The sequence below is a fragment of the Mobula birostris genome, chromosome X (assembly GCF_030028105.1).
Source record: "Mobula birostris isolate sMobBir1 chromosome X, sMobBir1.hap1, whole genome shotgun sequence".
Classification (NCBI taxonomy): Eukaryota; Metazoa; Chordata; class Chondrichthyes; order Myliobatiformes; family Myliobatidae; genus Mobula; species Mobula birostris.
The window spans coordinates 58,480,610-58,508,566 of record NC_092402.1 but is presented as its reverse complement, the minus strand read 5'-3'; the positions used below and the strand labels follow the sequence as shown (position 1 = coordinate 58,508,566).

The 27,957-nt window shown below is 41.5% G+C and overlaps 1 protein-coding gene across 6 annotated transcripts in view; it reads right to left on the bottom strand.

Annotated features, from left to right (window-relative positions):
- LOC140191759 (R3H domain-containing protein 2) overlaps nucleotides 1-27,957 on the bottom strand; it is a 274,246-nt gene that overhangs the window by 102,241 nt on the left and 144,048 nt on the right. For all 6 annotated transcript variants that reach the window (XM_072249472.1, XM_072249476.1, XM_072249470.1 and 3 more), the window contains 4 exons: nucleotides 23,277-23,336; nucleotides 17,623-17,763; nucleotides 15,916-16,024; nucleotides 2,559-2,654 (listed from right to left, as the gene is read on the bottom strand). In XM_072249472.1, coding sequence (XP_072105573.1) covers nucleotides 2,559-2,654; nucleotides 15,916-16,024; nucleotides 17,623-17,763; nucleotides 23,277-23,336 — 406 coding nt within the window. The remainder of the gene's footprint in view (nucleotides 1-2,558; nucleotides 2,655-15,915; nucleotides 16,025-17,622; nucleotides 17,764-23,276; nucleotides 23,337-27,957) is intronic.

Here is a 27,957-nt window from a genome sequence, read left to right as displayed (position 1 = left end):
GACCAGTGAAGTTCAACTTCACACTAGAGACCATTTTGGGCACTGTACTTTGTTGGCATCATTTTGGGAGGCAGGGAGGGGTGGATAGGATTACAATTGAAAGATGTTTCCTTTACTAACAAAAATCCCACTGGGTTATATTAGGCGTCACCCTTCCTGCCAGACACAAGGCCCATAAATTGGTGCCATTTTGCTGTAAGATTAAGCCTATTTTCAAATGAACGGTGCTGCTTGATTTGGCATTGTGTGCAGCTAGACCCTTATGCTGTTATGTGGTGAGAAGGGAGGAAGATTCCCCACTGTCTTCGTCAACAGCCTTTCCTTAATCTACACAACCAAAACACACTAACTTGCTATTCATCTGATTGCAGTTTTCAGTATCTTGCTGGGTGGAAAATGGCTTTCATTTCTGTCCATATTACATTCACAGCACTTGCAAATATCACACCACAAAACCAAACTACAGAAGATAGATTTGATATTACTCCATACAATAAAACCTATCTTCATGACTACATGTTCAACAAAATAACTGCTGGATAAATTTTTGGCCATCCTATTCATCCCTTTCTACACATTCAAATCAATAGCGCCTGGAACTCTTGCCTGAACAAATGGGAGAGGGGGGAGGGGAACATCAACTCAGACCATGAGAGGCCTGCGTCAGGCATTTTCATGCCTTACAAGGCAGAGATTGGAAGTCTGTGTGGGCGCCACTCCCTACACAGACCCTGAACAAAGAAAAATACCTAATCTAAATCATTATTATAAATGGCTCTAAAAAGCTATAATTTATTTAAAATACAGTACATTTTTGTGGCCTGCTAATTAATTGACCTACAATGGCCAGGAGATCATGACTGGTGGACATGGAGCTGCACCAGCCAAAAGACTGAAGATTCCCCATGGTTTTCAGGGAACAGTTTGGGAAGGCAGGATATGGCTAAACTGCAACCTGAGCATTCAGCGGCTGAGATTGGTGGGGGAAGAGAACATGGGATTGTGGGAGAAAAAAAGAAGGGAGAGGGTCCAAGATGGATGGGAGCAAATAAAAGCAAAAAGGGGGAAAGGGGAAGGAACTACCGAGGTTAATCACTTAGTAGATTTCATGTACCATCTGCCCACACCATCATCCTAGGGCAGGTCACAGTGCCCTTTCATCACCCTGACATAGCCCATGCTGCAGGACTGCCATTCAGTGACAGTGTATGGGAGTTTTGCTCAGAACTGGAGAGAAAGGGAAGAGTACAGTAGGTGGAAGGAAAAAGGTGTTAAGAGAAGAGAGCAGAAGGTCAGAGAAAAGAGAAGGTAATGGATGAAGGGAAGCAAGGAGTGGTGGGGTCTGGAGAGAGCAAACAGTTGTGTGTTAGAGAGGGGAAGGAGAACTAAGTTGAAGGGAGGAGGACTGAAGGAAGTTGGGAGAAGTTTACAGGACACTGAAAGAGCAGAGGGGAGGGAGGGGCAGAGCGAGTGAGCAAAAGGAGGGAGGGGGAAGAAAAGGGTGGGCAGAAAGGAGAGGGGTGAAGGGAGGAGCATGCATATACACTGATGGGCTCCTGTACAGATGCCCATATATGTTATACCCATTCACCAGAACCTGGCCTCAGTCACTTTGGACTTCCTCAGCATGGATGAAGACATTGCTGTGTCAAAGTCTGTGAGGCAGCTGGTGTACAACAGCCACCCCACAAAAACAGAAACAACAAACAAGCAAACTCTACTCAACATGAAATTCAGTATCCCAAAACTGACAGACCTGAATGACATAGCTCATTTACAATCACAGCTCAGATACTTGGAAATCCCCATTACTGAGGTGCAAAGGGCAAGTAACGGCCGCTCAAAGAACAAGGTGGTGGCTACACCTTGTTCTGGAATCGCAAACCCAAAGAGGAACATCTTCTCTGTGATGAAGGATTTGAGGTCAAGAATGAGCTATTCTAGCACGTAGAATCACTTGTGGGATGAGTGAATGTCTTGGAGATAACCCCCAATACACTTTAACATGCAACATGCTACAGTCATCAGCACATGCATCCTGACCTTGGAAGCTATGGATGAGAGCAAGTGTGTCTGCTACTATAATATTGGGGGGAAAAACCCTGAGCTGCATTGTTCTGGGTGGCTTTAGTGCCAGTTAGAAAAAAAGAACACAATCCTTTGGAAAAACATGACTGATGTGGGAGAGTAGGGAAAGCTGATGAGAGTGGAAGAGTCCTCCTGCCAATATATTTGGAGCATACTCCTGTCAGAAACAACACTGTTTTGACAGGGTTATAAGCACAAACATGACGGCAAAATCACTGATCCTGGCACTGGGACCCATTAGCTTATTCCATTCTGCAGGCAGAAATGTGCTGCTGCAGGAAAATCAATGCTGAATGTCTCAAAGAACACACAAAGGCAAATGAAAATCAGAAATCTACAAATTGAAAACTGAAAAAGCCAGAAGTATTCATTATATCAGGTTCTGAATTTTCACTATTTATTATTCTATAGAAAATTTCCAGCTTTGCAAAAAAAAAAGTAAACTTATTCAAGGAATTATTATGACTTACTTCTCGAGCAAATATTCGATCTCTGACCCGCTGATATTCCTCCTCTCTCTCCTCTATCGATTTACTCCTCCGGTCATCGCGCAAAGGGACTCTCATCTGTAATAGTACCAAACTATGAAGTGTACGAAATTTCTGCAAATGAGTTTTTTAAGTTAACTGATATAAAAAAAGCTGTTTTCCCCAACATGCAACTGCCAGAGTACAGCAAGGTGAACAACTGCCAATTACAATTGTCATGAGAAACTGTTAAGCTGAATCTGTCCTCAGGCTAGGGACAATGAATCCACGTAAGGCAAAATATTTGCATGGTGCAGGAGTTCCAAATAGGTAGATGCAAATTATAATAATAAAGTCATGACTTTGACTGTCATTTCAATGTAGCAAGGATATTCTGAAGTAACATTACTCTTGTTCCATGTACAGCAAAGCAATAAATGCATTTAATGAATGATTTGATGATTGCTTACAAAATTACTTGTTTCAATGTAATTCACAACACCAAAACCACCCTGTAAAAGACAACAATGACATCTGCTGGGATTGTACCCTCAGTGAATTACCCCTAGGCCTTCATTGACTTCTCCTCAAAAATAGCCCAGCATGCCATGTAGATCAGGCAGTAATGAGGGAAGGATAATAGAGCTGGCCTTGTCAGAGATGTTTAGTCATAGTCATACTTTATTGATCCCGGGGGAAACTGGTTTTCATTACAGTTGCACCATAAATAATAAATAGTAATAGAACTATAAATAGTTAAATAGTAATATGTCAATTATGCCAGTAAATTATGAAATAAGTTTACAATTTGTTATTGAATTAATAATCAAAAATGTCTATATGTACATGAGATCATTCCTTTCAACCAGCATTCTTAGAGTCAACGAGAAGCACAGCACAGAAACAGGCCCTTTGGCCCATCTAGTCCATGCTGAACGACCTACTTCCATCGATCTGCACCAGGACCATAGCCCTCCATATCCCTACAATCTATATACCTATCCAAATTTCTCTGAAATGTTGTAATCAATCTTGCATGAACCACTTGTGCTGGCAGCTCATTCCAAACTCTCACAACCCTCTTAGTGAAGAGGTTTCCCCTCATGTTCCCCTTAAACTTCTCACCTTCCACCCTTAACCCATAATCTCTGGTTGTAGTCCCACCCAAACTCAATAGGAAAAGCTTGCTTTGCATTTACTCTATCTATACCCCTCATAATTTTGCATACCTCTGAAATCTCTCTCAGGTCTTCTAGACCCGGCAACATCCTTGTAAATTTTCTCTGTACTCTTTCAACCTTGTTTACATCTTTCCTGTAGGCAGGTGACCAAAGCTGCACACAATACTCCAAATTAGGCTTCACCAACATCTTATACAATTGCAATATAATTTTCCATCTCCTGTACTCAATACATTGATTTATGAAGGCTGATGTGCAAAAGCTTTTTTTATGACCCTATCTACCTGTGACACCACTTTCAATGAATTGTGGACCTGTATTCCCAAACCCCTTGGTTTTATCACACTCAGTGCCCTACCATTCACTGTGCAAGACCTACCTTAGTTGGTCCTACCGAAGTGCAAAACCTCGAACTTGTCTGTATTAAGTTCCATCTGCCTTTTTTCAGCCCATTTTCCCAGCTGATGCAGATCCCTCTGCAAGCTGCGATAGCCTTCCTCACTGTCCACTACACCCTCAATCTTGGCGTCATCTGTAAATTTGTTCATTCAGTTAACCATATTATCATCCAGATCATTGATATAGATGACAAACAACAAACTCAGCACCGATCCCTGTGATATGCCTCTAGCCACAGGCCTCCAGTCAGAGAGGCAACCCTCTACTATCTCTCTGGCTTCTGCCACGAAACCAATGTCTAATCCAATTTACAACCTCATCCTGAATGTCAGCAGCTGACCCTTCTTGACCAGTCTCCTATGTGGGAACTTGTCAAATACCTTACTAAAGTCCATGTAGACAACATCCACTGCCCTGCTTTCATCCACTTTCCTGGTAACATCCTCAAAGTACTCTATATGATTGGTTAGACATGACCTACCACACAAAGTCACGCTGACTATCCTTAACCAGTCCATGTCTGATTTGCCTCAGGGTAGCAAACACCTACTCCTCTGTAATCTGTACAGGGTCCATGAAGTTGATGGCTTTGCCTCATTTCTATAGACTCTGTGTCCGTCTCCTAAGTAAATACAGATACAAAGAATTAATTTAAGATCTTCCCCATCTGTTTTGGCTCCACACATGGATTACCATTCTGGTCTTCCAGAGGCCCAATTTTGTCCCTTGCAATCCTTCTGCTCTTAACATACCTGTAGAATCCCTTAGGATTCTCCTTCACATTGTCTGCTGGAGCAACTTAATGCCTTCTTTTAGCCTTCCAGATTTCTTTCTTAAGTGTACTCTTGCATTTCTTGTACTCCAAAAGTAACTCATTGTTCCTATTTGCCTATACCTTCACTTCCTTTTCCTCTTAACCAGGGCCTCAATATCTCTTGAAAACCAAGGATCCCGACACTTGCTATCTTTACTTTTTATTCCGACAGGCACATACAAGCTCCCAAAATTTCATTTTTAAAGGCCTCCCACTTTCCAAGTACATCTTTGGCAGGAAAGAGCTTGTCCCAATCCACACTTGCCAAATCATTTCTGATACCATCAAAATTGGCCTATCCCCAATTTAGAATCTCAAACCGCAGACTAGACCTAGCTTTTTGGATATTTACCTTGAAACTAATGGCACGGTGGTCATTGGATGCAAAGTGTTCCCCTAAAGCTTCTATCAACTGCCCTGTCTCATTCTCTAATAGCAGATCCAGTACTGCACGATATCTCATTGGGACTTCTATGTATTGACGAAGGAAACTTTCCTGAACACATTTGACAAACTCTATCCCATCTAGTCCATTTACAGTATGGGATTCCCAATGAATACGTGGAAAGTTAAAATCACCTACTATCATAACCTTCTGTTTCTTGCAACGATCTACGATCTCTTTACAAAATTGTTCCTCGACATCCCTAGGATTGTTGGGTGGTGTGTAACATAGCCCCATTAATATGGTCATACCTTTCTTATTTCTCAGTTCCAAATGTAAAGCCTCACTAGTCAAGTTCTCCAGTCTGTACCGATAAGACCACAAGACATAGGAGCAGAATTAGGCCGCACTGGATTCAGCCCATCAAGTCTGCTCCACCATTCCATCATGTCTGATCCTGGATCCCACTCACCCCCATACATCTGCCTTCTTGCCATATCCTTTGATACGCTGACCAATCAGGAAACTATCAACTTCCGCCTTAAATATACCCACAGACTTGGCCTCTACCACAGTCCATGGCAAAGCATTCCACAGACTCACCACTCTCTGGATAAAGAAATAAACCACTCCTTACCTCTGTTCTAAATGGCCACCCCTCAATTTTGACACTGTACCCTCTAGTTCTGGATATCCCCACCACGGGAAACATTCTCTCCACATCCACCCTATCCAGTCCCTTCAAAATTTGTTGGGTTTCAGTGAGATCCCTCCAGCATTCTTCTAAATTCCAGTGAGTACAGGCTCAAAGCTGCCAAATGCTCCTCATATGTTAACTCCTTCATTGCCTGAATCATCCTCATGAACCTCCTCTGGACTCTCTCTAATGACAATACATCCTTTCTGAGATAAGGGGCCCAAAACTGTTGACAATACTCTAAGTGCGGCCAAACTAGTGTCTTCTAAAAGGCTGAGCATTATCTCCTTGCTTTTATATTCTATTCCCTTTGCAATAAATGACAGCATTGCATTTGTCTTCTTTACCACAGACCCAACCTGTAAATTAATCTTCTGGGAGTCTTGCATGAGGACTCCCAAGTCCCTCTGCATCTCTGATGTTTGAACCTTCTCCCCATTTAGATAATAGTCTACACTGTTGTTCCTTTTACCAAAATGCATTATCATACATTTCCCAACACTGTATTCCATCTGCCACTTTTTTGCCCACTCTTTCAATTTGTCCAAGTACTGTTGCAATTGCATTACTTCCTCAGCACTACCTCCCCCTCCACCTATCTTCGTATCATCCACAGACTTTCCCACAAAGCAATCAAATCATGATAAACAATGTGAAAAGTAACGGTCCAAATACTGACCCGAGGAACACCACTAGTCACTGACAGCCAACCAGAAAAGGCCCCCTTTATTTCCACTTGCTACCTCCTGCCTGTCAGCCAGTCCTCTATCCATGCCGGTATCTTTCCTGTAACACCATAGGATTTTAGTTTGTTAAGCAACCTCATGTGTGGCACCTTATCAAATGCCTCTCCTTTGTCCACCTTGCTTGTTACTTTCTGGGAGAACTCCCAACAAATTTGTCAGGCAAGATTTCCCTTTACAAAAACCATGCTGACTTTGACTTATTTTATCATTAGTCTACAAGTACCCTGAAATCTCATCCTTAATAAAATACTCCATAATTTCCTTTATTTTGCCTTCTTCCCTTCTTAAAGAGTGGAGTAACATTTGCAATCTTCCAGTCCTCCGGGACCATGCCAGAATCAAGTGATTCTTGAAAGATCATGACCAATGTATCCATTATCTCTTCAGCAACCTCTCTCATGACTCTGAGATGTACTCCAGCTGGTTCAGGTGACTTATCCACCTTAAGACCTTTCAGTTTGCCTAGCATTTTTACCTTTGTAATAGCAGTGGCACTCACTCCTGCTCCCTGACACTCAGACCTCTAGCACATTGCTAATGTCTTCCACAGTGAAGACTGATGTAAAGTACCCATTAAGTCCATCTGCCATTTATTTGTTCCCCATTACAACCTCACCAGCATAATTTTTCAGTGGTCCAATATCAGCTCTCACCTCCCAGAGTACACTCAAGTACAAGCTGCTCCAAAAAGTATCTCGTAGGTATTCAACAAATTTCCTCACTTGCAATCCAACACCAACCTGATTTTCCCAGTCCCTTTGCATATTGAAGTCCCAATTACAATTATGTCATTACCCTTATTACATGTCTTTTCCAGCTCCCTTGGCAATCTGAACCCCACATCTTGACTACAATTTGGTGGCCTAGATATGATTCCCATAATGTTTTTTTTTTACCCTTGCAGCTTTTTAAACTCCACCCACAAAGATTCAACATTCTCCGACCCCATGTCACCTCTTTCTAAAAGATGTAACTCCATCTCTTACTGGCAGAGCCACACCACCACTTAAGCCTTCCTGCCTGTCCTTTCGATACAAAGTATATGCTTTGATATTAAGCTCCCAAATCTGTAATTGCACCATGAGTTCATCCACCTTATTCCAATTGCTACATGCATTTAAATACAGCACCTCCAGTCCTGCATTCTTCACCCTTTGAATATTGCCTCTGTGGTACACTTTAACTCTTTGTTCTGACTGCATTTGTACCCAATCATTGGCTGGTCCTTCCTTATATTCATGTTACATACATCATCTGTTTGCAAACCTGCTGGCTTATCCTCAGCTCTATCATATGGCTCCCATCCCCACGCCATATTAGTTTAAATCATTCTCAACAGCTTTAGTCAACCTGCCTGCAAGAATATTGGTCCCCCTCTGATACAAGTGCAACCCATCCCTTTTGTGCAGGTCACGCGTGCCCCAGAAGAGGTCCTAATTATCTAGAAATTTGAATCCATACTCCAATTCTTCAGCCACCTTATTTTTTCCTATCCTCACTGTCACATGGCACAGGCAGCAATCCCGAGATTACTACCTTTGAGGTCCTGCTTCTCAGCTTCCTTCTCAACTCCCTGTATTCTTTTTTCAGGAACTCCTCCCTTTTCTACCCATGTCATTGGTACCAATATGTACCACGATTTCTGGCTTCTCACCCTCCTTTTTCAGGATATTGTTGATGCGTTCAGAAACATCACAAACCCTGGCACCTGGGCAGCAAACTACGATCAACTTCTCCTTTTTGCGTCCACAAAATCGCCCATCTGTCCCCCTGACTATAGACTCCCCTATTACTGCTGCCATCCCCTTCAATTCCCTACCCTTCTGATGAACCCACCACCACTGCCGTGACATTTTCCCTGACTAGTAACACCACCCTCTTTCTCTAAACACTCCCACTCTGTCACATCTAAAGCAACAGAACTCCGTAATATTGAGCTACCAGTCCTGCCCCGCCTGCAATTGTCTAATGGCTACAATATCATAATTGCAGGTGTTGATCCATGCCCTGAGCTTATCTGCCTTTTCTACGATACTTCTTGCATTGAAATATACACAGCTCAGGAATCTAGTCACACCATGCTCAACCTTTTGATACCTAACTTTGTCCAAGGTCTTAGCAACATCTGTCTCCACAACCTCTCCATTAACAGTCCTGGCATTCTGGTTCCCATGGCCCTCAACTCTAGTTTAAACCCCACCACGCAGCAGTAACAAACCTTCCCACTAGGATATTAGTACCCCTCCAGTTCAGGTGCAAACTGTCCCTTCTGTACGGGTCCCGCCTTCCCTAGAAGACAGGCCACTGGTTCAAAAATCTTATGCCCTCCTTCCTGCACCAATTCCTTAGCCATGTGTTAAACTGTATAATCTTGCTAGTTCTGGCCTCACTAGCATGTGGCATGGGGTAGTAATCCCGAGATCACAAGCCTGGAGGTCCTGTCCTTTAACTTAGCACCTAACACTCTTTGCAGAACCTCATCACTCGTCCCACCCATGTCATTGGTACCTACATGGACCATGATTTCTGGCTGTTCACCCTCTTACTTAAGAATGCTGAGGACTCGATCCTAAAGGTCCTGGACCCCGGCACCTCGGAGGCAACATACCATCCAGGAATCTCATTCTTGTCCACAGAATCTTCTGCCCGTTCCTCTAACAAATTCCCTATCACCACAGCATTCTTCTTCTCTCCCCCTATCCCTTCTGAATCAGAGGCAGACTCAGTGCCAGGGACCCGACCACTGTAACTTTCCTCTGTTAGCTTATTCCTCCAACAGTATCCAAAATGATATACCTGTATTGAGGGAGATGGTCACAGGGTTACTTTGCACTCGCTGTTTAACCCTATTCCCATCCTGACTGTCACCCAGTTTCCTGTGTCTTGAACACTGGATGTAACTATCACTATCTATCCTATCTAGCCTCCCAAATGGTCCAGAGTTCATCCAGTTCTACCTCCAACTCCTTAAAGTGGATTATAAGAAGTTGCAGCTGGATGCACTTCTCGCAGTTGTAGTCATCAAGGACACTAGAGGTCTCGCTGTCTTCCTACATCCCACAAGAGGAGCATTCAACTCTCCTGCTGGCATTTCTACTGTCCTAACTAAGCAGATATAACGAAGAGATATAAAAAAAAAACTTTACCTAGAGCTTTTCTTTCCTTTGATTTCTCTGACTGAAGCCTCTCTTCGCTGAAGCCTCGAAGTGCTAAAGCCTCAAGATCACCACTCTGACTCTGTCCACTCAGACTACGGCTGCTGCAATGATGGTCGCTGTGCTTGCCCCTGCCTTCCTTTAATTTCCTCTTGCTAATTAATCCCAAACGCAGATTGGTCGCTGGTCAGAGCTCAATTACGCTGCCACAATCAGCCGCTGCCTTTTTCTACTCGTGCAGTAGACCTGACTGAAATCCCCTCCTTTCAAACTTCTGATGTCCGGATTGGTCGATGGTCAGAGCTCAATTACGGTGCTGCGATCTGCCACTGCCTTTGTTCTACTCGGGCACTGGACCCGAGTGAAATCTCCTCTGAAACTTCTGATGTCCGGATTGGTCGCTGGTCAGAGCTCTTCTACAGTCTAGAGGAACTGACCTCACACCATTCAAGTCCTGTCTGTACAAGCATTGCAAGTACATCTTAGTACATCTTGACAATAATTCTTATTCCATTCAGCACTTTCACCTATGGATTTCACAAAGAAACTATCCTTTGTTGTCCCTTCTTCCTCAATTACATGCTGATGACACCCAGCTCTCATCAATTCCTTTAACATTGTTCATAATGTCAGACTGCCTGTCTTGATACCTGAAAAAGTGTTCTAACCATCATAATTGGTGTGTTGTTTCACTTAAGGGCTCAGGATGCATTCCTAAAATGAGAGCATTAATGGAATCAGTGTTAAGTGAAATCAGCACAGCACTCTAGACACATCCATATGGTTTACTGACAGCACTTTTGTGCCAGCAGCATGGTGTGAACTCACCCTCCTTGCCCTCTGTGGTGACACTGTCAACAGTGGCACAACATACTGATGCAATCATGAAGGCAGCATGCCAATGGCTGCACTTCATTAGGAATTTGAGATTTGCTATGTCACTAAAAACTGTAGCAAATCTTTACAGATGTATCATGGAGAGTATTATGACTGGATGTAACATTGTCTAGTATAGAGGCTCCAATACACAGGATCTCAAGAGGCTGCAGAGTATTGTAGACTCAGCCAGCTCCATCGCAGGCACAAGCCCCACTTACTATCGAGGACATTCTCAAAGGGTGATGCTGCAAGCCAGCGGCATCCATCATTCAGGACCCTGATCGTCCTAGGACATGGCCTTTTCTCATTATTACCATTAGGGAGGAGGTACAGGAACCACCATCAGGGAGGAGACCCAGGAGCCTGAAGACACGCACTGATGTTTTAGGAACAGCTTCTTCCCCTGCACCATCATATTTCTGAATGGTACATAAACCTCCGAAAACCACCTCACTATTCCTCTTTTGCACTATATTTAATTTCTTATTGTAACTTAATTTTTCTAAGTCTTGCACTATACTGATGCAACAAAACAACGAATTTCACAACACATCAGTGATAATAAACCCGATTATAATTTCATCACATCCAACAGGAAACGATGAGGGAAATTGCAGGATTCAGGCAGTCTATCCAACATGTGGAGCAGTTGCTTCCAGTCCCCACGAATGGCTACATTCTCAGTGCCAAACAAGCTGCAGTCCTCAGTTTGCATAGAAATGCCAAAGGGCTGCAGTAATATTGGCCAGCCTCACATCAATCCGAGAACAATTCATTTCTGTGGGAGTATTAGCAGAGAGCAGAGGTTCACACAATACTGTCAGCATTCAGACTGGGGCCAAGAACATTATTAATTACTCAGCAGGGTGGCATTAAATGGGGTATCAGTATACAGTTTTCCCCCAAGCCATACATTACTCATTCTCTTCTGTGACTGAGAAGAAAAGGGAGGAGAACGAGGTTTCCAGATGGTACCAGAGTCCAGGATATCTCAGACCAAATCCTCAGAATTCTTAAGTGGGAGGGTGAACAGGCAGAAGTCATAGTCCATGTAGGTACCAATGACATGGGTAGGATGGGTGACAAGGTTCTGCCTAGGGAGCTCAGAGAGTTGGATGCAGGACCTCCAGGGTTGTGATCTCAGGGCTGCTACCATACCACGTGCTAGGAAGATTATACAGTTTAGTACGTGGCTTAGGAGTTGCTGTAGGAGGGAGGGCAAGATTTTTGGATCATTGGGCTCTCTTCCAGGGAAGGTGGGACTTGTACAGAAGGGGTGGTTTGCACCTGAACTGGAGGCAGACTAATATCCTAGCTGAAAGGTTTGTTAATGCTGCATGGTGGGGTTTAAGCCAGAATTACAGGGGGATGGGAACCAGAGTGCCAGAGCAGTTATTAGAGAGGTTATGGAGACAGATGTTGGTAAGACCTCAGACAAAGTTAGGAATCAAAAGGTTGAGCACAGTGCAACAAATGTCCTGAGGTGTCTATATTTCAATGCAAGTAGCATTATAGGAAAAGCGGGTAAGATGCTGAAGATGAGGTAGCTGGTTTACAAAGAGAGGCAATGTGTATTGAGGAGAGGCTGTTGACAGGGCAAAGTTTCAGTCCAAGAGGAATGGTTGCAACGTAAAATGCAGACAAAATCGAAAAAGATGAATACAGGACTGAAAGTGTTATATTTGGATGCATGCAGTGTACAGAATAAGGTAGATGAACTTGCAGCACAGTTGCAGATTGGCAGGTATGATGTTATAGGCATGACTGAATCATGGCTGAAAGTAGTTTATAGCTGGGAGCTTAATGTCCAAGGATGCACATTGCATCGAAAGGACAGACAAGAAGGCAGAAGGGGCAGCGTTGCTCAGTTGGTAAAAAGTTAAATCAAATCATTCTAAAAGGCGACATGGAGTCGTAAGTTGCTGAATCATTGTGGATAGGGGTAAAAAGACCCTGGTGGGAGTTGTATGCAGACCCCCAAACAGTAGTAAGGATCTGCCTACAAATTACAACAGGAGATCGAAATGCATGCCAAAAGGTAAAAGTTACAATAGTCATGGGAGACTTCGATATGTAGGTAGATTGTGAAAATCAGGTTGGTGCTGAATTTCAGGAGGGGGAATTTTAGAGTGCCTACAAGATGGCTTTTTAGAGCAGCTCATAGTTGAGCCCACTAGGGGATCAGCTGTTCTGGATTGGGTGTTGTGCAATGAACCAGAATTGATTAGAGAGCTTAAGGTAAAAGAATCCTTCAGGGCAAGTGATCATAACATGATCACATTCACCCTGAAATTTGAGAAGGAAAAGCTAAAGTCAGTTATATCAGTACTACAGTGGAGTAAAGGTAATTACAGAGGCATGAGAGAGGAGTTAGCCAGAATTGATTGGAGAAGAACACTGGCAGGGATGATGGCAGAGCAGCAATGGCTGGAATTTCTGGAAGCAATTCAGAAGGCACAAGATATATACATTCCAAAGAGGATGAAGTATTCTAAAGGAAAGATGACACAACCGTGGCTAACAAGAGAAATCAAAGCCAATATAAAAGCCAAAGAGAGGGTATTTAATAGTGGGAAGTTAAGAGGATTGGGAAGCTTTTAAAAACCAATAGAAGGCAACTAAAATAGTCATTAATGTAAAGATGGAATACGAAATTAAGCTAGCCAATACTATTAAAGAGGAGACCAGATATTTCTTCAGATACATATAGTGTAAAAGAGGCAAGAACGGATATCGGACCGCTGGAAAACGATGCTGGAGAGGTAATAATGGGGGACAACAAGATGGCAGATGAACTGAATAAGAATTTTGTATCAATATTCACTGTGGAAGACACTAGCTATACAGTAGAAGGTCCACGTATCAGGGGTTATGAAGTGTGTGAAGTTACCATAACCAGAGAGAAGGTTCTTGGGAAATGAAAGGTCTGAAGGTAGATAAGTCACCTGGACCAGATAGTGTACACCCCAGGGTTCTGAAAGAGGTGGATGAAGAGATTGTGGAGGCATTAGTAATGATTTTTCAAGAATCAAGATGAGGTCTCAGTGTACTTGGAGGCACACGATAAAATATGTCATAGTCAGCATGGCTTCTGCAAGGGAAAGTCTTGCCTAACAAAAATCTTTTGGAATTCTTTGATGAAATAACAAGCAAGATAGACAAAAGAGAATCGGTTGATGTTGTGTACTTGAATGTTCAGAAGACCTTTGACAAGGTGCCACACATGAGGCTGCTTTACAAGCTACAGGCCCATGGTATTACAGGAAATATTCTAGCATGGGTAAAGCAGTGGTTGACTGGCAGAAGGCAAAGAGTGGGAATAAAGGTAGCCTTTTCTGGTTGGCTGCCAGTGACTAGTGGTGTTCCACAGGGGTTTGTGTTGGGACCTATTCTTTTTACGTGAAATGGCAATGATTTGGATGATGGAATTGACGGTTTTGTTGCAAAGTTTGCAGACAATATGAAGATAAGTGAAAAGGCAGATAGTTTTGAGGAAGTGGAAACACTACAAAAGGACTTAAGATTAGGAGAACGTTGAAAGAAGTGGCAGATGGCATACAGTGTCGGGAAGTGTATGGTCATACACTTTGGTAGAAGAAATGAAAGGGCTGGCTATTTTGTAATTGGAGAGAAAATACAAAAAAATCTGAGGTGCAAAGGGATTTGGGAGTTTCTGTGAAGGATTCCCTAAAGGTTAATTTGCAGGTTGAGTCTGTGGTGAGGCCTTAGCATTCATTTTAAGAAGACTAGAATATAAAAGCAAGAATGTCATGTTGAAACTTTATAAAACACTAGTGAGGGCCTCAATTGGAGTATTGTGAGCAGTTTTGGGTCCCTTGGATGTACTGAAACTGGAGAGGTTTCAAAGGGAATTCACAAAAATTATTTCAGGATTGAATGGCTCATCATATGAAGAGCGTTTGAAGGCTCTGATCCTATATTCACTAGAATTCAGAAGAAGCGGGTAGGGGAAAGGGGAACCTTATTGAAACCTATCGAATGGTGAAAGGCCTTGATAGAGGGGATGTGGAGAAGATGTTTCCTATGGTGGGAGAGTCCAAGACCAGAGGACACAGCCTCAGGATAGAGGGGCATCCTTATAAAATGGAGTTGAGGAGAAATTTCTTTAGCCAGAGTGCTGAATCTGTGGAATTCTTTGCCACAGGCACCTGTGGAGGGCAAGTATTTATACACATTATATTTAAGGCAGAGGTTAATAGATTCTTGATTGCTCAGGGCACAAAGGGATAAGGGGAGATTGGGGCTGAGAGGAAAATTGGATCAGCCACGATGAAATGGTGGAGCAGACTCAATGGGTCAAATGGCCCAATTCTGCTCCTATAATCTTATGGTATTATGACCAATTGCATTTCCTTTTGCCTGGAAAGCTGTTTTTAAAACCCTCCCAATTCAAAAATAAGTTTCAACCCCCACCTTTTACCTATTACTTCTATTGTCACATTTCTGTCCATTTCACTATCAAGTTTACTGTTTCTGAAATTCTTAACCTACACTATTGTCATTTGTAGGTTTGATTTCGCTATTATTCTTAATGCCAACCTGCTATTCTCTACAGTCCTACAAAAAGCAACAGAACATGTCTTCAATATTTATTTGAAGAGGTTCAGTTAATGCCATTAATGAAGTTAGCTTAAGACCAATAATAAAAAAGTTATTATAGTACACTCTCAAAACATGATCCCTTTAAGTAGAAAATTCTGAAACAAAATCTGCAAATGAATACAACTGCAGGTGAAAAATATTAGATTAACATTTCAAGGAGTGTTTTATCAGATTCTTGGCATTTAGTACATACTTGTTTTTTATGTAAAAAATTACTGTAGAAATTTCCTCTCAGGATTGGTCAATGGCTTTTTAGCTTTGCAGGATATGGTGACACTTATCTTTCTGCCACCACGTTACTGCCCTTTAACCATAAAAGTCAGAAGTTCAGATAAGTGTAGTTGTAAGTTCACCAGGTTCAGAATGTCTGAGATAAATGAATTAAATCAATTGCACCACTGTTTCACTTTGATGGGAGTGAGTGCTGTTCTTTTTCTTTAATCTTTTCTGTAAATGAATGCTACACCATGCATGAACTCACCTGGTTGTCATCCTTGTCTAGACTTGTGTCATCTCTTTTCAAGATAAATCTCTTTTGAAAATCCATACTCTTCTCATCTTTTATATGGTCTGAAAACCTCTGCTCTGGTCTACATTGAAGAAAAAGAAAATCTTTAAATAATGAACTGTCAGCTTTCATTTAAACACTGGAAAGCTCAGTCTGATTATGATTCTTTCTGATTATGTTCTTCTTCCTAGGTACTGTCTCTGGCTGATAAAATGTAATTCTGGCATCTCATGCTACTGCATTTGCAACCCCAACCCCTCAACCAGGCTTAATGGGTTGAATGTCCTACTGTTTCTACATTTAATCATAAAGACCACTATTCACATGACACCACTAAACGCTGTCCCTAATTAACCCCCACAAAATGCTGGAGGAACTCAGCAGGCCAGGCAGTATCAATGGGGAAAAAAAGTACTGTTGACGTTTCAGGCCAAGACCCTTCCTTTTTTCCCCATAGATGCTGCCTGGCCTGCTGAGCTCCTCCCGTATTTTGTATGTGTTGCTTGGATTTTCAGCAGCTGCAGATTTTCTCTTGTCCCTAATTAACCCCACCTGCCTCATCTATAGTATGCTGTTATTTCCAAAAGTAATTATTCCATTGCTTCCTTAATTGGCCTCCCATCCCTTGGCTTCTAAACTTCAGCTCATTCAAAATTTCACTCCCTTTTCCCCATCTTACACAAGGTCCCATTTATTTTCATCAATGTCATAGCACTTGGACCTGGAGGTGATTCAGTGCAGCAGAATGGTGGCGATGCAAAGTCGAGGCAGCGGGGCCCAAGCTTAGGTCAGAGAGTGTATCGAAGCAGTAGGGGCTGGGTCTGAGAGCAAGGAATGGCCTGAGGTATGGATGACTTAAGTGCCGGGCCAGATGGAAAAAGTCGGGGTGTTGGGGATGGACCGGTTCAGCTTGGTGCTCTGAACTGAGGCTGTAGCCTGCAACTAATGGGATCCTTAATCAGCTGCAGTGATGACTGGCTTCGTGGGTGTTGCCTCACTTGCATGAACTTCAGTTCTGAACGTTACTGGCTTACTCTTATTTGCACAATTTGCTTTTTTTTCTGGCATATTTCACCAAATGCTGTTACCAAAGAGGCTGGAAATTGGGAATCTGTGGATAGGTTATTACAGAAAGGAGAGAAAGACAACTGGTTCAGGTCTACTGGTTAATAAGTTTTATCCTGTGTCTCTATTTTCACAATTCCTCACAACAAAGGCAGACAAACAGATGTGGAAATCCTCTTTAAAAAATGCACCTTTTAAGCCAATGACTGAAAGTGTAAAATCAGGAGAGATGTGAACTAGGCACAAAGATTGAAGCACAGCATGTACAAGAGCTCCCAAAAACTGTCGAAGTAGAAGAAAGGGCTGAATATATGAGCGGTTAATGGAAGATGTGTTGAACTGTATCTGGTCAAGATAAACAGAGGATTTAAATTGCTATGACTGGCAACTTTGAAATTGACATTAAAACAAAGTGTTAGGGAATACCTTCTTTTGGATGATGTAAGCAAATGGCCATTTTTGTGTGAATGTTTAAAGCGACAGAAATTGTGATATTATTAGACCAATAATAAAAAAAAGGGCGTGGGAATAGTCAACTTATTAGTCTAATCACATCTATCAGGATTTCACTAAGAAACAGCATACTAAATAAATAACAACTTATAATATACTTACATTCTTGTATTTATTGTTTTATTGATTATAACAGCTTTCCCAGTTTGGTCAACATTGTGATCCATTCCAAAGTATGCAGCTACCCTGTGTAACAGCATTCTGTGGTAGGAAGTCATCTGAGGAAATTTCTTGTATTGATTACTAAAAATAACAGAATCATGAAAAGTTAGGTATGAAGCTGAACCAGAAACTTTCCTTATTTAGATAGTGGACTTTTAACAAGAGTAAAAAGGAAAACGTTATATAATTTTCATAAATTTTTAACCAATGAAGGGTTTTGAGATACAAGCTTCTTCAGAGATGTCATTCTGTGAATGATATACTATCTGTTGTAAAAGTAGAAGGTTCTATGATACTATTCCAAAGCACCAATATTCCTACTTTATTCACTAGCAAACCAGACCAAACGAAAATATTTTAAAAACTCAAGATACTGGAAATCTGAATTTAAAAACAGAAAATGTTGAAAAATTCAGGTCAAAGAAAAAAGGATCTTTGACCTAAAAGGTCAATTGCTTTTCTTTCTACAGATGCTGCCTGACATGCTGAATATTTCTAGTATTTTATCTCAACTGGTAATTTATCTAGTTTTGTTGTACAAACTAGCTACCAAATTGATCATGTATCAAAAGTGGCTAGACTCAAAAAGTAATTAATTGCACCTGAATGCCAACAAATTGATTGCATAGCACTGTTTTCTTTTCTCAGCACCGTATGAACTAAAATCAATGTTAGCTAGAGTAAATTTGCTGATGGTCAATTCCAGGGAAAAATTGCATCAATCACTGAGGTGAACTGGGCAGTGGATCAGGATCCATGCTACTTGGCTGACAATTTTCTAACATCTGGCTTGCACCCAATGACATTAATAGACTAGCTCTGCTCACTTGAGCTCCCAAATCCAGGAAAACACTGACGTTAAACAGCCACAAAAAACAAGTCATTGAGTTCACAATTCAGAGATGACTAAAAGGGCCACTCAGTTTACAATGGGATACTGCACAAGACAATTCTAAAGTTCACTGGAAACTGTTCAGAGACCTCCCAACATGTTCAAGTGTACCAGAATTTAACTATTGAGGAACTCAAACTCACTTATGATCTTATGGGTGACACTGGTCCATCTGCCCAATGGGGAGGACCTTTTAGTCCAGCTTCTTGGCAGCTACTGCCTCAATGGAAAATATGCTGCATGTAACCATTTTTTTATGAGCATATATAGACCACCCTCATGTGGGGCATGTGTTGGGCTGTGTCTGTGTGGTAAGGGTTATGTAGGGGAGATGGGAGTGGGCTGGTGATAGAAAAGAAGGACAGGAGAGAAAACAAAAAATAAGAAAGTAAATCTCATCATTTAACTTTTAGAGAGTAATTCATATCAGCTTCACATCGTGGAGAGGAGAAGATGGTGGCGCAATGCAGCTCGCAGCAGCCACTCCGGTGGTGATGTCTGTTATTTGTCAAGTAGGGTGCCGTGCACAATCCTGATTTGATGGAGACAGACTTGAGAGCACGGAGGAACATCTGGTGAAACTTGTGAAATGCCTGCTTCGCTGCTGCTACTGTGTGGTCCAGAATCTCTGGAGGGGAAGGCCCCGAGTCCTCGGCTTTGCTTGTTGCTTGGCGGCCGGGGCGGGGTCGAAGCGCTCAGCAGAGGATGGTGCCCAGAGAGGCTGTGTCGGAGGGGCTGGTCAGAGGCTCGAAGTTTTCGGACGAACTCAGGTCTGCTGCAGTTGGGTGCTTCCAATGGTGCTGCATCGGCAAGTTTGCGGTGCTTGGAGGTTCACGGCGGGGAGAGTTTCTCCCTTTTACCATCTGCGTGAGATGATGAGGCTAATGGGACTTTGAGACTTTATTTACCGTGCCCATTGTCTGCTCTTATCAAATTATGGTATTGCTTTGCACTGTTGTAACTATATGTTATAATTATGTGGTTTTGTCAGTTTTAGTCTTGGTTTGTCCTGTGTTTCTTGTGCTATCATTCTGGAGGAACATTGTATCATTTTTTAATGCATGCATTTCTAAATGACAATAAACAAGGACTGAGTGTCCTCATAATCTAATCTAACATCGTCAATGGTTGTCCTTCTGTAGCACTGCTCCACTGCACACTTTCACCTCCCTTGCATGCACTTTATTCACTAGTACTTCAAAGTCTTTCTCAGAGAACTTTGGTGCTCTCTCCGCTCTACGTTAGCCATAAAGCGATTTTCCACTATCCTGATCACCCCTCAAAAACCTCTCACCCCTTTGGCATGTACTTAAAGCATTGTTGCCTATACCGCTGCTACCCTTAAAATGGCAATAAGTTCTCCTCCTTTGAGAACTACACTGGTTATGAGTTAACTTGCTTTTGAGTGAAAACCATACCATTACGTACTTATTTGCAGCAAGTTTCACAATATTTTAAGGGCAATAGTAGTACGTGCAACAACGCTTTAAGTATGTCAAAAGGGGTGAAAGGTTTTTGGGATGTGATAAGGTGCAATACAAATCCTAGTCCTTCCCCCCACCCCACCACAAAGCTATTCCTCGCTCTGTTACCAAGTCTGATTATTATTGCTAAAAGAAAATAATACAAGCAAAAAAAAATGACAGGGATTCTCAGCAAGTCTGGCAGCATTTGTGGAGAAAGAACTAGAGTTAACATTTCAATTGATGACCATTCATGTCTTCCTTTCTCCACAGATACTGCCTGATGGGTAGAGCTTTTACAGGAACTGTTTTTCAGCTTCCCAGCATCCTCAGTATTTTGCAAGAAACAATTAATCCTCCATATCATTACTTCCTGCACTATTTGATTCTCATTACAATATTTAAGTCTTGACTGGACTGCCAGACAAGCTTTATCCCTCAGGCTGAGAATAATAGCCTGCTACTACCAAGGTCTTGTCACTAGGATAGCGAACTATTTACTGTACTGTGTTGCACACTACATGCATTTTGAAATAATTTTATTAAATTATTTATAGTAGTATTTTGTCTTACGTGCTGTGTGTAATATATGTTTTGTGGGTGCACCATGGTCTGGGGGAATATCATTTCATTTGGTTGTATATATGTACAGTCAGTTGACAATAAACTTGAACTTGATTTCACACTATAACACTTTCATTAGCTTGAAGCAGAAATAAGTCAAAAGCAAAATGAAAAAAGAGTCGACAAATGTAAAGCATCTCTGATTTGGCACTCAACTCTAAGCTGCAGACCCAAACCTCACTATAATAGGATCCTGCTTTATGTGCTTTCGTATTTAATTCTGCAATGAGCACATATTGATATGATCCTGCAATTTCACTTGGCACAATAGAAAAACAAAAAAATAACTTTTAACAGTAAATTATTGGAAACAGCTACCTTCTTTTATCTGTTAATTGCGTATAAAACAGGCATTGTTTAATTCAAAGGCTTATGCATCTGTTTTTAACAGTGCTTTACAAACTGACTGACGGTGATGCATCAACTCGAGAAAATAATGCAAAGATTAAATGCAGGAATGGAGAAAGAAGATACTGTTATGGGATTTTAATGCAACTTTGAAAGACAGAAATACAGAATCTGTGCAGTAACTAGTTGTGTAAAGTATAAGTTCTAACTATGCAGAGCTGGCCACCATAATGGAAGACAGAGTTTAGTTTCAATGTGCCTTTGAATGGATGACATGTATATATGGTTGATGCCATCAGGAATAAAAATGGCTACATTAAAAGCAAAGACTAAAAAAAATAATTGAACAACTTAGGTTCAGCTTAGGAGGGCAAGTTTACTCAAATATTTTAAATACCAATTGACTTGAGGTAGCTAAAATGCTTTTTTAAAATTAGAAATAACAATTTAACTCAAGACACCATTTTGGTAAGAAACTGAAAATTACATTAGGAATAATAGGGACTAATTGCTGCTTAAAGCACTTGACAAAGCTCAATAAGGAGGCTGCATAGTGTTTTGGTGGATGGCAATTGTCCTAACTAACAATTCTTTCTCAACTGTAGCTAATTATTAGGAGGACTACAGGTTTCTTAAAATTTCCATCAGTCTTCACTGTGAAAGACACTAGCAATATGCCGGAAGTTCAATAGTGTCAGGGCAGAAGTGTGTGAAGTTACCATTACTATGGGGAAGGTTCCTGGAAACTGTTAGATCTAAAGGTAGACAAGTCATCTGAACCAGATGGTGTACACCCCAGGGTTCTGAAAGAGGTGGTTGAGGAGATTGTGGAAGCATTAGCAATGATCTTTCAAGAATCACTGGATTCTGGCATGGCTCTGGAGGACTGATAAATTGCAAATGTCACTCCACTTTTCAAGAAGGCAGAAAGGCAGAAGAAAGGAAATTATAGGCCAGTTAGTCTGACCTCAGTGCTTCAGAAGATGTTGGAGTAGATTCTTAAGGATGAGGTCTCTGGGTACTTGGAGGCACATGTTAAAATAGGGAATAGTCAGCATAGTTTCCTCAATGGAAAATCTTGCCCGACAAAACTCTTTTGGAATTTTTTGAAGAAATAACAAGCAGGATAGACAAAGGAGAATCGGTGAATGTTATGTATTTGGATTTTCAGAAGGCCTTTGACAAGGTGCCACACATGAGGCTGCTTAATAAGTTAAGAGCCCATGATATTACAGGAAAGATTCTAGCATGGATAAAGCAGGGGCTGATTGGCAGGAGGCAAAGAGTGGGAATAAAGGAAGCGTTTTCTGATTGGCTGCCGATGACTAGTGGTTTTCTTGATTAGTCAGGGCGTGAAGGGATACAGGGAGAAGGCAGGAGATTGGAGCTGAGCCATGATGAAATGGTGGAGCAGGCATGATGGGCCAAGTGGCCTAATTCTGCTCCTATATCTTATGGTCTTTACTGTTTCAATAGCTGTGGGAAGTTTGAAAAACATCAGGAGACTTTATCCAGATTTAACCAACACTCCATCACCATTTATCCAAGAAATTCTTCAACTTCATTTCAAGACAAAAATAAGTGTTTTATTTCTCCATTTTAGAAGGGTTACCAGGACAATGGGACAATTTGATCTTGCTGGGCATTTCTCTTTGGACCAGACCAGAAAAGCATCAGCTGCCACACAGGAGAGCCAAATAGATTCCTACCTGCATATGCCTCACCACCCCCAAACGAGGACATCCCACTTTTACCTGAAACTCCAGTGCCAAGAACCTGCAAGTCCTGTGCTTTGGATCAGAAATTACCATGAAATCTGCTGCTATGTCAGCAAGTGTAAGTGAATGCATGGAGCCGGCATGTACTACTTCAAAAACCTTGCATCTCATCACCACACAACCATAATCTTATAAGATTCTGTTATAGAATCTCCAGGAAAATTCAAATTACTGTGTTCAACAATAAGTACTAAAATTACATGCTTTAACTACACATTCAAACAGAGCTCCTGAGTAAATAAGAAACAAATTTCGTACCTATTTTTACAAATGAAAAACACGAACCGGTATTTTCCAAATAAAGTTTAGCTCCGAAGGTGAAAATATACAAAACCATCTTTGCAAAACATTACATACACAATATGTGAAATAATGCGAACATGTAAAGCTGTCTGCAGCATGATAAGAGCGTGAGTTTGACTTCATGGACAAGTTGGTCACCACACTCAATACTATTTATACTAACAGAGACACCAAAATTTTACTCACTTATCATCACTGATGAAGTCCAGGATTTCTTGTTCTAATTTTAGCAGCATCATCCTGTCCCTATAAGAGACGAGTATAAAATTACAAAATGTTTTACGCATAAACATGCTAAAATTTGGAAGGATGTACAGCTCAAAGCAATCAGTGCAATCTCCCAAACTTGGGTAGGAGCCTGTGCAGTTAAAAACAATGTATCCAAATTTTTGGGAAGTGCATCATTTTGACTGCTGCTCTGCCAAAATAGTTCATAGCAGGGAACAGCATTGGAGAGAACAACATTTTGACAATAACTATTGCTGAATAGAACGTACTTTACAAAAGATCAGAGTCTGTGATTTCTACTTGATTGCAAAGTTTCTTTTTCAGCACAATTTGCCTAAGTTCAGCAAAAATCACATGAAAGATTAAAGAAATTCAGAAAAATTTTGTGACCAGCTCATTTGCAACTGTATCAACAGAATGCCAAGTTATAACTCTCAAATACGTAAAGGCATAGCTTTAATAGTTAAAATTATTATATCCTAAAACATAACCAATGGTAGGTCACTGTCAATTTTACAGTAATGTGAAAATAAGTTTCAGCAGAAACTTCAACAAAAAAAAGCTCCCAAAAAATCAAAATTCAAGCCAGATTTCCAAATGTAACCACAGTATGAATTTCATCTGGAAAATGATAAAACAACTGAGCTAGGAAGCCAAATGCAAGATGGTAGCTTGTTCCTATAAAATCCAGGATTGGAAAAACTAGTACCAGCAGCTTCAAAACCAGAATATTGGTTTCAATAGATGAATTATTATATGAAAGATAAGTTCTCAAAACTGTCAGACAGAAAATCAAAGAGTGAGGCTAAGACTCAAGGCACTGGATCAAACCAACAACAACTCCCAGAAAATAGCAGTAATGAAACGTTGATGAATGTGCCATCTGATCTTTGGCAACTATTTTCAACACAGGCTGTAATTATAATTGGAAAGGAGAAAACAGTCGATGTTTCAGAATGAAACCATTCATCAGGACTGGAAAGAAAGAGAACATCCTCAGAATTTATGGAAACTTACTACCTCAGTATAGCAACACTATGACCAATTTGATCACTGCAATGGACTTTTTTTGTTCTGATTATTATTTCTTGTAAAACAAAATGTGGATACTTTTAAATTTACGATTTTTCACTTGAACGATGCTTATCTGATGTTTTGTGCTTGCAACAATGCTGCAAGTTAGTTTTGTGCACATGACAAGTCTGACCTTGACCGTGGAAATTCCTGGCTAATGACCTAACACTGGGGTGGGGGGGGGGAATAGGAACCAGGGGTCCATAAGCCAGTTTTCATTAGGGGATTGGAGATGGGGAGGGTCAGTAACTTTAAATTCCGTGGCATTATCATACAAGAGGATCTGTCCTGAGACCAGCACGTAAGTGCCATTACAAAGCAGGCACAGCAGCAGTTCTACTTTCTTAGAAGTTTGTGCAGATTCTGCACGTCATCTAAAACTTTGACAAACTTCTTCAGATAAAGAGGAGAGTATCCAGACTGGTTGCATCACAACCTGGCATGGAAACGCCAATACCCAAAAATGGAAAAAACCTACAAACAGTGGCGGATACAGCCCAATCCATCACAGGAAAACCCCTCTCCACCGCTGAGCACATTCACAAGGAGCGTTGCCACAAGAAAGCAGCATTCCTCATCAAGTACCCTCACGACTCAGGCCATGCTCTCCTCTCACTGCTGCTATCGGGAAGGAGGTACGGGAGCCTCAGGTTCCATACGACCAGGCTTAGGAAGTTATTACCCTTCAACCATCAGGCTCTTGAACCAAAGTGGATAACCTCACTTAGCTCAACACCAAACTGATTCCACAACCTACAGACTCACTTTCAAGGATTCTACAACTCATGTTCTAGCTATTTATTTATAGGTTCTTTTTTTAAAATTTGTTGTTGTCTTTTGCACATTGCCTGTTTGTGTGAATTTGTGTGTAGTTTTTCATTAATTCCATTGCATTTCTTGTTCTACTGTGAATGCCTGCAAAAAATAAATCTCAGGATACCGTTTGGTGACATATGCATACTTTAATAATAAATTTACTTTGAACTTTAACATCGAGGGGGAACACATGAGAAAGCATCGAGAACAGTCTCTTCTTCAGCAGTATTCAGAAGGCTAGTGAAAACAGATGAGCATCATTTCACAAAACCACCACCTCACAGCGCACCTGCTTATCCCACCTGCAGCAAAGTTTGTAGATCCCTTATCAGCTTCATCAGCGTTCTCAGTGGCCACACAGATGGAGTAGAAGCAAAGCATCCTCAACCTGAGGGAGTGCTTCAGATAATTCAATCATGGCTGACTAGCTTTTTCATAAATGCAATTCTGAAGATTTCGATTTCATAAGGTGAACTGTCAACTTTTGCAAATTGCCATATCCTTTGCAGAACCTCCCCATGGATGCTTTAATGGATTGCTCTCATAAGAAATATTCAGAAGGAAACCAATTTCTATCACTAACTGACAAACAGTAAGCTTTTATACTTTCAAAATCATAGCCTTCAAAAAGGGAACCATTTGACCAACTTCATTTTTTTGTAAAAGCCCTGATTTTCAGTGGCCAAGTGGTTTCATTTTAAATGCATATTTATTGGGGGGGAAAAAAATGACTGAAATTTCCCCATTGTTGCAATTGGATCTATTTTCTATGATGGCATCTCCACAGAACGTAGATGACCTAATACATTCATCTGTTTTATTTCCTGCATGAAGACCAATATGAGCTCGGAGTATCGGAGTTCAGAATTTAAACCCAGCATCCTTTGTAAGGAGTTTCTACGTCTTCCTTGTGGAATGCATAGGTTGTCTCAGGGTGCTCCGGTTTCCTCCCACAGTCAATTGATGTACGGGTCAGTAGGCTAATTGGTCATTGTAAAATGTCCTGCGATTAGGTTAGGGTTAAGTCGGGGGATCGCTGGGCGGCGCAGCTCAAAGGGCCAATTTTGCGCGGTATCTCTGAATAAATAAATTGTAATAGTTCAAGCTGCAGTGGGCAACTAAGAATGAATACCAAAGGTGGCCTGGCAGCAAAACTGATGGCCATCAATAATTATCAATAAAAATCTTAAGAGGATACCAGCTTCTGGAAAACAAGACAAAGACACTATTAAGATCCAAGACACAAGTTTACTTTGTAACAATCCTAATACAGGTTGTCCCCGCTTTTCGAACGTTCTCTTTACGAAACCTCACTGTCATGAAAGAACTACATTAGTTACCTGTTTTCGCTAACAGAAGGTGTTTTCACTGTTACGGAAAAATGGCAGCGCACACCCCGAGCAGCCGCTCTCCCCCAGATTCGGAACTGCATTCTTGCCAGCATTGCTTAAACACGTGCCTACGAGCAGTCGTTAGCAAGATGAGTTCTAAGGTATCAGAAAAGCCTAAAAGAGCTTGTAAGGGTGTTACACTTAGCGTAAAACTAGACATAATTAAGTGTTTTGATTGTGGTGAACGAAGTAAGGACGAAGTGAATTTGGCTTGTGGAAGTTGATGAAGATGACGTTGAAGAGGTTTTGGCATCCCATGACCAAGAACTGATAGATGAAGAGCTGATGCAATTGGAAGAGGAAAGGATAACAATCGAAACCGAATGCAGTAGCGAATGGACCAAAAGTGAAGTCACCCAGGAACTGAACATTAAGCAACTGCGTGAGATTTTCGCTGCAATGATAAAGTACAACTTTAATTTTGAAAGAGTACGTCGGTTTAGGGCATAATTGCAGGATGGTTTGAGTGCTTACAAAGAACTGTATGATCTAAAAATGCGCGAGGCTAAGCAGTCAAGCAAGCCTTCCACATCAGCCGACGAACCTCAACCTTCGACATCAAGGTAGGCAGACATAGAAGAAGATGACCTGCCTGCCCTGATGGAAAGAGACGACGAGATGACACCCCAGTGTCCCACGACACCAATCTCCGGGCCCCGGACAGATACCGATTCGCGGAGAATGCAGCGGTAGCCCGGACGCACCCAACACATCTTTAAGAAAAAAAGCCGAAACAAACAAGCTAATTAATTAGGTGCCGCCTGGCACGTAAATGTCTGCCCATATCAGAGGCGATTGCCCATTGCCTCGCCTCTGATCTGGGCCAACATTTACGTGCCGGGCGGCACCTAATTAATTAGCTTGTTTGTTTTGGCTTTTTTCTTAAAGATGTGCTGGGCGCGTCCCGGCTACCGCTGGACCGCTGCATTCTTTGCAGATCGATATCGGTTCACTGCCTGGAGGATGGGGGCCACTGCGCCACCCCAACTCCGACGACTCAGCCTAACACTCCATCATCAGTGTGCTCGGCGCTGTTTTCCCAATTCCGGTAAGTGATACTACACTGTACGTACATTATTTCTACTTTATATAGGCTGTGTATTTTTACGTGTTATTTGGTATGATTTGGCAGCTTCATAGCCTAAAGGTTACTGGACAGCGCTTGCGCCATGTTTCTGCCGACGGCACTTGCGTGAGATTTTCGCTACAGAGAACAGTGCAGCAATGATTGAAGAAAAGTATTTCTACTTTATATCGGCTGTGTATTCATCATATCATTCCTGCTTTTACTATATGTTACTGTTATTTTAGGTTTTATGTGTTATTTGGCATGATTTGGTAGGTTATTTTTGGGTCTG